We start from the raw sequence: 12,252 nt of genomic DNA, 5'->3' as shown, positions 1-12,252 counted from the left end.
GACAGTCGCTAGGTCCATCCACGTTGCTGCACATGACATTATTTCGTTCTTTTTTAGCGGCTCCTCTTAGAAGAAGCCCCAGGAGTCTCCTTTAGTTAAAAGTGGTAGAGCCCAAGAGGGGCAGTTATCTGGCGGCAGAAACTACAGGAAAAGAGCCTGACAGTGGTGTGGGAGAGGGGACAGAGCTAGTTGCTCATAGACCTGGTCCCCAGAGTTGTTCAGTGTGTGGGTGTTGGTGTCATTTAGGAAAATAGGACTTTAGGTGCAGAATTGCCCTCCTGTGTGTCAGAGATGCTGCTGACAGGAGAGCAAGAGGAAGGACACGTCCATGTACTAAAATAATAGATCCTTCGGGAAACACTGTAAACGTCTCTGCCCTCGGCCAGTGGGATGGGACACTGGAAGTGGGGAAGGGGATGGGGAGTGGGGATCCAGGAGTGGGGTGTGGGAGTCTCAGCCCTGAGCTGGTCTGAAAGGGACCCAGCCCCTTGCCCTCTGCATCCTCCCCATCATGACAGACCCCACTATCTTCCTTTGTTCCCCAGAGGGCATCTCCCTGTCCTGTGGAGGGATGTGATTCCTCTAGGTGAAGATGCTTCGATAGTTGGACTTTTACCGTGTGTATCTAGTCTGGGACGTGACACCCTAAGTGACTTCTAATTGTGAGGCATGGGTTGGGTCCAGTTTCCCTCTGTGAGTCTCAAGCAACCTGGGGCAGAGAGCAGGTCGTGTCTACACGGGGACAGAGGAGTGTCCTCTGAGAGGGACCTCACCCTGTGTGCCTTTATCTCCAGAACAGCCCCTCTGAAGGCGGCGCTTCCACCCTCCACTCCAAGGAAAATGTGCGCTTTGGAGGACAGGGATTTGTCTGTCTTCTTCACCTTCTCTGTTTCCTGTGGCTTCAAACAACCCGGGCTCACGCTCTCACAGGTCTGGGCAGGTTCCTTCGCAGAGGCTCTGGGGAGAATCCGTTTCCTGGCCTTTTACAGAGTCCGCCCACAGTCTTTGGTTTGTGGCTTCTTCGTCCATCTTCAAAGCCAGCAGCAGAGCATCTTCAAGTTTCTCTGACTCTCCTGCCTCCCTCTTCCATGTGAGAGGACCCTTGTGATGACACTGGGCTCACCTGGTAACCCAGGGTAATTGTCCATCCCAGGATCAGCTGGCCAGGAACCCAATGCCCGTCGCTGTGCACCGTAACATCACCACAGGTCCAGGGATTAGGTGGAAACCTTTGGGGGCTGTTATCCTACCTACCAACCCTGAGTCTCCATGGCTTAGAACGGTCCCTGTCACGTGTCAGGTGTCCAGGTGATAGCTGATGAATGAATGAGTAAAGTTAGTGCCAACCCGTATCTTCATCTCTGTAAGCAATGCTTCATTTCAGAGAATCAGCTGATGAGTGGAAAAAGCGTGGAATTTGGGGTCAGAAGACCTGTGTTCAAGGTCTTTTAAGAGCAGTGTGTCTGTGGGCAATTTACGTAATCATCCGGAGCCTCAGCTTTCTCATCTGTAAAATGGGAACACCCCCCCACCCCATCCCCCTGTCTAGCCTGCCTGCACAGGGTTATTGGCTCATCCTGTGGGTTCTGTCTCCGAATGTTTGTTGAGTTCCTGCTGCTGCCCAGATAGGGGGTCACCGAAGGTTCTCGGAGGAGGTGGCAGCTGAGAAATGTGTGAATGAAGGAGGGGGCGAGCCATGTGGGTGTGGGTGGAGGAGGGTCCCGCTGGGGGAAAAACCTGGGACTCCTTGTGGCCGCAGGTTCAGGCCTGGTGCCCCAGCGATGAGGGCCTTAGACACCACAGTCCAGGGGGTGGATTTTATGCTAAGTTAGACAGATGTTGAACAGGAAGGTGACACAATTTGACTTATATTTGAAGAAAAATCCTTCTGCTTTACAGTTAACATGATATGATGTCAAGCGTTTGCTGCATTGGACTCCAGTGGTGGGCGTGGGCTGGGCGGTAAGGGGGGGCGGATATTAGGGGCCGCGGGTCAGGGGTGCTGAGTCTGGGGGATAAGAGCACCGACGTGCTTTATACTCTGCTCCCTTCTTGTGTGTGTGTTTGAAAATTTCCACGATAAAAAGTTAAAAATAGATTCGACAGTGTATGTAAACAAATATCACAACCCAGCAGTAAAAGATAGCATCCCCCACCCCCGCTGTGCAGCCAGCGTGGAGGCCACGGCCACATCTAAATGCACTGATGGGAGCTTTGGGACAGTGGGTCACGGGAGGCCGAGCTGGGCTCAGGAAGGCGATGCACGGGGCGGGGGGCAGCTTTCCCCGTGGCTGCATCGGGGGCCAGCTTTGCTGGCACCGGGGTGGCCGGCCCCTGTGAGTGCGGGGTCGCCAGCTCGCGTACGATCCCGGGTGATGCTCTGTGGTCCCACTCCACGGGGGACTCGCCTCCACGATGGGACATTGAAGCTCAGAGGGCCGAGGACGCAGAGCCTGGAGGAGAGAGAGGGAGACGTGACCCCATCACCGCTTTTCCTCCGATGATTTAGGGGCAAGTGGGGCACACGTGGTTCTGCACTTATAGGACCGCTCCCCACTCCCTCGCGCCAGCCAACTGGACTGAGAGCTGAGGGTCCCCGTGGTTGGGTTTTTCATGGGTGGGAGAAACGTGAATTGCTACAGCGCTTCGCAACCTCGACTTCTGTCTTACGCATTATTGTAGGGATCAGAATAGGCCAGCTCACGACCTTGTCTTTTAAAACACACTGATCCTCTTCCCCTTACTCCCACGCCGACACCATTTTTGTGGAAAGACATTTGGATTTGGCCATATCATTTTCTGCTACAGAAGGTTTGCACGCACCTTGTCAGGCGACCCTAAATCGCAGCTTCCTCCTGGGACTTTTGCTTTAACCCTTTGATCTCCGAATGCAGAGGAAGCCCTTTGACATTAACTGGCGCATTAAAAGAAAAGAGAAAGCAGAGGGGGAAAAATCCCCTCTCATTGCAAAAGTAGTGTATCCTCTTAAAAATTTTTTAAAAAATAATTAGGAAATATGGAAACAAGTGATGGTTTGCCTGTAATGGCATTATTCAGAAATAACCATTTTAATAGGCTTTTCTATTAAACTTTACGTATTATCGGATTTTAGGACATCTGAGTAGGCATATTAAATAGGCCTCTGCTTTTCTGTGGAGAGGGAGGGTCTGTGTAAATCTTAGAAACGCTCTTCTGAATGACACAGAAAGTACATTCAGTAGTGGTTTTTCCATTCAACTTTTGCCAGCTGAGAATGTCGGAATGTCAGGAATTTTCCTCTACCACTTCCCTCTTTGTTTGAATCCTGAGGGACCTCGGGATGTATTTTGGCTTCTGCCCTTGAGTGTGCGTGGCCCTGGTGTTGTGGGGGAGGGTGAGAATTTCTGCTCGAGCGCTGGCCCCCGAGACAGACCAGCACTGGCTCCCAGGCTGCGTGGAAGCATCTCACCAGGGACAGAGCGTTCTCTGAAAATCCTAAAACAACCAGTCCCTGAAGTTCCAGGACCCGATGCCATAGCCCTCTGGCTTGGGTTACTCATCTGGGGAGAGAGAGCCCAGCTGGGGCCTATCCTTGTTTGGAAATTTCGTGTATTTTCCACCACTGCTCATCCTTGATGTGCAGAATTTTGCTGCTTTGGAATTTATGCCACCACCAACCTGCGTGTAAGGAATTTTGCCTGAAGCAGACTGGTGGTCTAAAGGATTAGGTTTCCTGGAGTAACACTTTCTGCCTGTGTGCTGAGTGTGTGTGTGTGTGTGTGTGTGTGTGTGGGCACACAAAGGATGCTGTGGGATGGGAAGAAGGGAGCTTTGTTTTGCAGGTACGGCAAGAGCAGGGCAGGGGAAGGAGGTTCCATGCAGAGCCTGTCTCACCTTGAACCGTGAGTGTCCTCACAGAGCTGGGAAAGCCTGAGCTGTTACCACCCACGCCCCGCCACCGCCACCCCCAAACCGGTACAGAGCCAGACGCAGGTCAACACCCTGTCTTGGGTCTTCATCCTGTGCCCCTAAGGTGGGTCCTCAGGACACTCACTAGGTCCCTAGATGTTAATAAATATTACTTGAAAAAAGGTAAAAAGTAAATTAAAAATTCTGAGTTAAAAGCAAAATAAATAAGTTCCTTTACTACAGAAATTTTCAGAGCCTTTCATGTACTAATAAAACTCCGTAAACCTCCAGGGGAACATTGTAATATGTAGAGTTTCTCAAACTTACATGACCAAGAAACCTTTTTCCCAAAAAGTACTTCAGGGGCACAGGGTTCTGCAGAAAACACTGCTCTGGGAAATACTAAGCCATCTTGCCTCACGTGCCATTTCAAATTTTTCAGAAACTTGAGTGTGATTCCTGCCCAGTATTCCATCACACGGCTAAGCCAAAGTTATGTTTCCAGTCCCCGATGGTTAGACGTGGAGGTTGATTACAAGTTTTCAGCATTACTGATGATTCTAGAATGAATTCTGGTTTCTTTGAGGCCACCTCTGATCAGCCCCTTCAGAAGTGGAATTGTTGAGTCAGAGCATATGAATGTTTCAAGACTTTAAAAAAAATTTTAGTTTTATTGGAGTATAGTTGATTTACAATGTTATGTTAGTTTCAAGTGTACAACAAAGTGATTCAGCTGTACATATACATATTTTCAATCTTTTTTAGATTCTTTTCTCATGTAGGTTATCACAGAATATTGGGTAGAGTTGCCTGTGCTATACAGTAGGTCCTTGTTGGTTATCTATCTTATACATGGTAGCGTGCATGTGTTTATCCCAAGCTCCTGATTTATCCTTCCCCCGCAACATTTCCCCTTTGGTAACCATAAGTTTGTTTTCTCTGTCTGTCTGTTTCTGTTTAGTAAATAAGTTCATTTGTATCATTTCTAAAGATTAGATTACATATATGAGTGATATCATATGATATTTGTCTTTGTCTGACTTTCTTCACTTTGTATGATGATCTCTAGGTCCATCTATGTTGCTACAAATGGCATTATTTTATTCTTCTTTATGGCTGAGTAATATTCCATTGTATATATGTACCACATCTTCTTTATCCACTCCTCTCTCGATGGACATTTAGGTAAGACTTTCTAAATACATTGTCCAGATGCTTTCCAGAAAGGTCATGCCCACTTATCATTTTGCCCGTTGCTGGAAGTGGGAGCAGCACTTTGCACCTGTGAAAGCTGAGGGTCTTAGAAGCTCAGAGAAGGCCATTGCCTTGCCCTTACCCTGTAGACATCCAGCAATTACAAACAAACAGTCACACACATGAACATAAACAGCCTCTTCTTTTTTTTTTTTTTTTTTTTTTGCAGTACACGGGCCTCTCACTGATGTGGCCTCTCCCGTTGCGGAGCACAGGCTCCGGACGCGCAGGCTCAGCGGCCATGGCTCACGGGCCCAGCTGCTCCGTGGCATGTGGCATCTTCCCGGACCGGGGCACGAACCCGCGTCCCCTGCATCGGCAGGTGGACTCTCAACCACTGCGCCACCAGGGAAGCCCAAACGGCCTCTTCTTTTGAGGGACGGATTGACTGTTAACAATGCCTGCGCTTCTTCTAAACAAATGTCCCCTGAGAATGATCTGAACACTTTAATCTGGCATTCTTGATATTTGTTGGATAGTTAGGGAAGAAGGGATTTTTTTTTTTTTTTGTGGGAAGAAGAGATTTTGAACTGGCACCTATTGTGTTGATTTTGAAATAACCTTTCAAGGTGAGATTTTTAAAAAAGTTTTATCAACCTCCTGTGATTGAGAACTTTGTTTCTAGAAGAATCTTTTATGAGCGTGTTTCACCAGTCTTAATTCCAACCCCACGGAAATGGAATGATGTCATATTGAGTGTTGAGGCTGCTTGTGGCTTTTGTTTTATATTTGTAGGGGAAAAGTATACACATTGTAGGCCAGACATGATTTATCTTTTTGTCCTCCACAAACATTATCCTTTGGCCAACGCATTACTGGGTTTTGGAACTGAGACACGAACTTTAACTCATTAAAACCCCCAGGTCCCTGGTAATAAAGTTTAAGTGGCTTCATCTACAGAGTTATTTCAAAATGATTCCATTTGGAGGAAGGAAAGAGCAAGTAATGCCTTATATACAAAGCTCTGGTAAATAGTTCACGCGACCTGCACAGTAGTGACCGTTTCAGATTTACTTCACGGTGTTACAGCTGAAAACGAGTTCTGTCTTAGAAAATCCATGATTGGCTCCTCTTTGTGTATACATTTTGTACTGACTCTCCTGCTTCGAGTGTGTAAGTGGACCATTCTTAGACGGAGGCTATTTTGGAAAAATAGACATTTTATATAATTGGGCTAAAAGGACACTTTCTATGTATTCCTTTCCATTAGCAAAGCAGGAATGTTTTAAAAAATACATGGGTTTTTTCTCCTTTACGGCAGGAATTCTGATTTTGGTTTCTGCATCTGGAGTGGGTTGCCAAAGGATGGACTAAAAATAGATTTCTGATGCCTGACAAGGACAACAAACACAGAGCTGGGCAGCCAGTGCCTATGGAAAGGCTCTGTCCTCAGTGACTCCTGGTCAGCGGCCATGGTCCTCCAGCTGGAATCTCCTGGGTCCATCCTGAGCTCCACCCAACCCGTTCCCTTTTCCGAAAGCCACACAGGAGCAGGGCAGTTTCTCATCAAGGTGGAGATGGCACGAGGACCGTGGGGCTGGGGTGGGTGGCCTGCTTCTTTGCACACTCTGGTGAGGCCACACTAGCATCCTGCAGTAGAAGGAATCCTCGGCTTTGGGTGTGCTTCCAGTTTCCAAATAGGATCATTTCATCTTGGCCAGTGTTGATTCAATGAAAAGTATTGCACGGGAAGTAAAAATGAACGATGGTTTTATTGTTTGCCAGAAAAACATCAGGATCCGAACTTTCTCTCCCTGCTACCCCCTCCCCCCGACTCCCCAGTAAATATGGCTACTTTTTTTTTTTTTTTTGTGGTACGCGGGCCTCTCACTGTTGCGGCCCCTCCCGTTGCGGAGCACAGGCTCTGGACGCGCAGGCTCAGCGGCCATGGCTCACGGGCCCAGCCGCTCCGCGGCATGTGGGATCTTCCCGGACCAGGGCACGAACCCGTGTCCCCTGCATCGGCAGGCGGACTCTCAACCACTGTGCCACCAGGGCTGCTTTTTATTTTTATTTCTTTTTCTGTTTTTAAATTTTATTTTTATTTTATATTGGAGTGTAGGTGATTTACAATGTTGTGTTAGTTTCAGGTGTACAGCAAAGTGATTCAGTTGTACATATGCATATATCCATTCTTTTTCAGATTCTTTTCCCACATAGTTTATTACAGAATATGGAGTAGAGTTCCCTGTGCTGTACAGTAGGTCCTTGTTGATTGTCTGTTCTATATATAATAGTGTATATATGTTAATCCCAAACTCCTAATTTATCCCTTCCCCCCACCTTTCCCCTTTGGTAACCATAAGTTTGTTTTCTATGTCTGTGAGTCTATTTCTGTTTTGTAAGTAAGTTCATTTGTATCATTCTTTTAGATTCCACATATAAGTGATATCATATGATATTTGTCTTTGTCTGATTTACATTCACTCAGTATGATAATCTCTAGATCCCTCCATGTTGCTGAACATTATTTCATTATTTTTTATGGCTGAAATATGGCTGCTTTTAGAAAATTTAAAAATCATTTAAAAATCATCATAAAAATTTATACAGTACAGACTCTTATGAGGAAAAGGTACACGCGATGAGAAATCCCACTGTTAACATTTTGAGAAACATTATGTTATGCTTACACACATGGACCCACCCAGACGCATTTTACCCAAAATTATATTATGCTGCGTCTGCTGCTCTGAGACTGTTGTTTTCATTTAACGGTATGTCAAGGATATCTTTTCCTATAAATAAAAATCCTCACCATCATTTTAATGGTTGTGGCATTTCCATGATATACCTAGAACGTTAATGAATTCTCTATGATGAACCTTTGGGTTGTTTTGAATCTTTTTCTCCCATTTACCACATAGGGATGAGGATCTTTGTGTGACGATCACAAAAGTGGAACTTTGGGGTCAAACGATACGCACATTTCAACTTTTTGTTATATGTTACCAACAGTAGCTTTGAAAGAAGATCTCTTTTTTTTAAAAAATAAAAATTGTATATGTTTAAGGTGTGCAACACGATGATTTGATGTATGTATACGTAGTGAAATGATAACTGCAGTCAAGCTAATTAGCATATTTTCTCTTCACATAGTTACCCTTTTTAAGTGGTGAGAACATGTGAAATCTATTCTCTTGGCAAATTTCCAGGTTCAAGTATTATCAACCACAGTCATCACGCTGTATATTCCATCTCTAGACTTACCCGCATAGCTGCAGCCTCGTCCCCTTTGATCAGTGTGTTCCCAGCCACCCCTACCCAGCGCCCTCAGTTCCTGCTAACCCCCACTCTGTTCTTTGCTTCTATGTACTTGACTTTTAAAAAAAATTGATGTATAATTGTCATACCACATTATGTTAGTTCCAGGTTTACAACATACTGATTCGGTGTTTGTATGTATTGTGAAATGATCACCACAAACAGTCTAGTTCACATCCTAGGTAACATTCGTCACTGCACAGTTTAAAATTCTTTTTTCTTGTGATGAGAACTTTTAAGATCTTTTCTCTTAGGAACTTTCAAATATACAATACAGTATTATCAACTATAGTCACTATGCTATTGATTCCCTCCCCTGCCTTATTTATTTTATACTTGGAAGTTGGTACCTTTTTTTTTTATATAAACTTATTTATTTTTGGCTGCGTTGGGTCTTCGTTGCTGCGTGGGGCTTTCTCTAGTCGCGGAGAGCGGGGGCTACTCTTCATTGCGGTGCGCGGGCTTCTCATTGCGGTGGCTTCTCTTGTTGCAGAGCACGGGCTCTAGGCACGCGGGCTTCAGTAGTTGTGGCTCGTGGGCTCTAGAGCTCAGGCTCAGTAGTTGTGGCGCACGGGCCTAGTTGCTCCGCGGCACGTGGGATCTTCCCAGACCAGGGCTCAAACCCGTGTCCCCTGCATTGGCGGGGAAGCCCGGAAATTGGTACCTTTTGACCACCTTCACCTATTATGCCCACCCCTACCCACGGCCTTCGGCAACCTCCAGTTTGCCCTCTGTATCTGTGAATTCAGTTTTTGTTTTTAGATCCACATGTAAGTGAGATAATATGGTATTTATCTTTCTCAGGCTGACTTACTTCACTTAGCATGATGCCCTCAAGTTCCCTCCGTGGTATTGCAAATGGCAAGATTTCATTATTTTTTATGGCTGAATAATATTCCTGTGTGTGTGTGGTGTGTGTGTGTATGTGAGTGTGTATGCGTGTATGTGTGTGTATCATATCTTATTGATGATCCATTTATCAGTTGATGGACACTGGTAGTTTTTCCATGTCTTAGCTTTTGTAAATAATGCCGTTGTGTACATGAGGGCGAATATATCTTTTCAAGTTAGTGTTTTTGTTTTCTTCGGATAAATATCCAGAAAAGAAATTGCTGGACCATTTAGTAGTTCTATTTTTAATCTTTTGAGCAACCTCCATAGTGTTTTCCATAGTGGCTACACCAATTTACATTCCGGACAACAACGTATGAGGGTACCCTTTTCTCCATATCCCTGCCAACACTTGTTATTTCTTGTCTTTTTAATAATACCTGTTCTAACAGGTGCGAGGTGATATCTCATGTGGTTTTGATTTGCAGTTCCCTGATGGTTAGTGGTGTTGAGCATCTTTCCATAAACAGGTCTTAAAATACCTTCCTGTGTAGTGTATGAGTGCCTCCTGCCCCAAACCCACACCAACCCTGGATATGATCAATCTTTTCAATACTTAATAAATTAATGAATACCCTATCATTGCTTTTATTTTCATTTCTTTTATTATCATTGAACATATTTTAAAATATTTATTGATAGTTTATTACTCTTCCTCTGTGATTTATCTATCTATATATATCCTTTGTTCATTTTTCTATTGAGCTGAGTTATCTTTTTCTTATTGTCTTTCAAAACACCTCCGTGATATATGCTTCAGATATATTCAAATATCTTTAAAGATATATTCTTCAAAATATACATAAAATCTGTATGTATCCCCAGGATAAGTATCTGCCCTGCTTGGGGATGAATGATTCTCATGACCAGCAACACTTGCTCTGTTCACATTTGGAACGAAGCTCATCTCTCTCACCATTTGTTGTGAATTTGTGGGACGGCAGCCTTCCAGACCCGAGGGCGGAGGCCGAGATGCCCTTGCTGCAGGGCTTTTCCTTAGCAGCCAGGCCCGGGTGGTGTGCTTTGTGCCAGTCTTGCCTTTTCCTTCCCTTGGCAAACATCTTATCGCTGTATCATCCTAATGAGATTGCCCTGGGTCCACCATATTAGATAAATGATGAGCGGTAGGGAAAAGAAAATTCATAGGATAGCAACATTGAAAATAACGCTTTTCCCAAGAATGAATCTCATGGTTTATAAACTACAAGGGAATGTGCCATTGAGGAGGAAAATTTATCATCGGATCTGAATTCTGGGGAAATTCTAGGGATCCTATGGGGATGACGTAGGGTGATCATTTTATGTTTAATTTGGGGTTGCATAAAGTATGTTCACTTTGGCCTAAAACTATCCATTGTTCCTAAACAGTTTCATTCACTGGCTCCCATGTACTATCGTGGATCCGCAGCAGCTGTCATAGTGTATGATATTACCAAACAGGTAAGAAGGTCCCCTTTAGAATTTAGGTGCCATTTATGGTGATCCCCCTAGAAAGACCAAGGCAGAGACATCAGTGAGTCTCACCAGCAGCCTGGGGTGAGATTCCGCAGTATGCTGGTTGGGGTGAGTGAACACCAAATTTTGAGTTTCTCTCATCTATATGTAGCTAAGCCTTTCAAATCTACCTGCTAACTTAAATAAACAATGATCATTCGCTTTTAAAATTGACTGTTTGTAAGGGCAAGGTTATGCCTGCTAATACTGGTCTCCAGAATGTCAGATTTTTAGGAAAAGGAAAATTACTTTTAAATTTTGCGTGTTTGATGGTTATAGATACTTATTTCCTATTAATGTTTCAATCATACAACTTGAAACACCAAGGATGATGTGTATATATGTATAGTGTGTCTGCGTGCATGTGGGATGAATGTATTTTTAGTTATCATTTTGAGGACCCAAGATACCCATCAATGAATAACGGCAGTGGTCTGCTCGCATTTCCCCCACTCCTGGAACTCAGCGTTGAGGACCTGCTTAACTGAACTTAGTTAACTGCTTTAACTAATTCGATGCTGTGACCATCCGTGAGTTCCTGACCACTGCTTCCTAATTGGAGTGGCTACCTTGGCTGTTTCCTGGAGGTCATTGTGAGGGAAGAGCAGTTAGGAAAATAGGACTCTAAAGCGTGCGTTTATGCGCATGTGTGTGTGTGTGTGTATGTATGTATGTATGTATATATTTTTTCTTTTCTGATTAAGCATGAACATTGGTTCAGTCCTATAGCTTTGTCTCACTCAAGTTGAGGTAAGGCTAACATTAATGTTATTTATAAAAGAAAATTACTAATATGATTATCTTAACTTCAAGTTTCCATTTTAGAAGGGGAACTTTTTACAGGCTCTGTAAGTATAACTTACAGAGTTTGTGCCAAGGTTGGGGTAGTATGTTAACCTTTGTGTGCCCCCTGAAGATATTTTTCTTCATTAAATTATATTGGGTTTGTATTTCTACGTGGTTCAGATATTACACTGATGGGTCTTTCCCAAGATTGATTTACACTTTTGGTTTAGGATTCATTTCATACCTTGAAGAAATGGGTGAAAGAACTGAAAGAACATGGTCCAGAAAACATTGTGATGGCTATCGCTGGAAACAAGTGCGACCTCTCAGATATTAGGTAAGATGCATTTTAAAAATGTCTATGCAGTTCAAGTCCTCCATCCTGAATGTCTGTGCGTAAAAGGCTGTCACAACTGTGTGGTTAAGTCTGTTCTCAGTGTCATAATTTAATTTATGTCATTCACTTGTGGTGATCAAGGTGGTATTTATTCAACCAGAGTAGAATTGAGGGAAAAATAATAGGGAGATGCATATTTGAGGGAGCACCCACTCATGAATATTTAAATCAAATCTCCTGTACAGAGTACAGTTACACCCCTGACTCTAGATGTCTTTGGGCTAAATGGTTTTAATATTTTTTTAATTAATTAATTCATTTATTTACTTGGCCATGCC

The 12,252-nt window shown here is 44.2% G+C and overlaps 1 protein-coding gene across 2 annotated transcripts in view; it reads left to right on the top strand.

Annotated features, from left to right (window-relative positions):
- Positions 1-12,252, top strand: part of RAB31 (RAB31, member RAS oncogene family) — a 112,377-nt gene that overhangs the window by 53,564 nt on the left and 46,561 nt on the right. For both annotated transcript variants that reach the window (XM_033837566.2, XM_019920774.3), the window contains exons 4-5: positions 10,666-10,737; positions 11,808-11,914. In XM_033837566.2, coding sequence (XP_033693457.1) covers positions 10,666-10,737; positions 11,808-11,914 — 179 coding nt within the window. The remainder of the gene's footprint in view (positions 1-10,665; positions 10,738-11,807; positions 11,915-12,252) is intronic.

This window comes from Tursiops truncatus, chromosome 13, assembly GCF_011762595.2.
Source record: "Tursiops truncatus isolate mTurTru1 chromosome 13, mTurTru1.mat.Y, whole genome shotgun sequence".
NCBI classification, from domain to species: domain Eukaryota; kingdom Metazoa; phylum Chordata; class Mammalia; order Artiodactyla; family Delphinidae; genus Tursiops; species Tursiops truncatus.
This window is presented reverse-complemented; position numbering and strand designations above follow the sequence as displayed.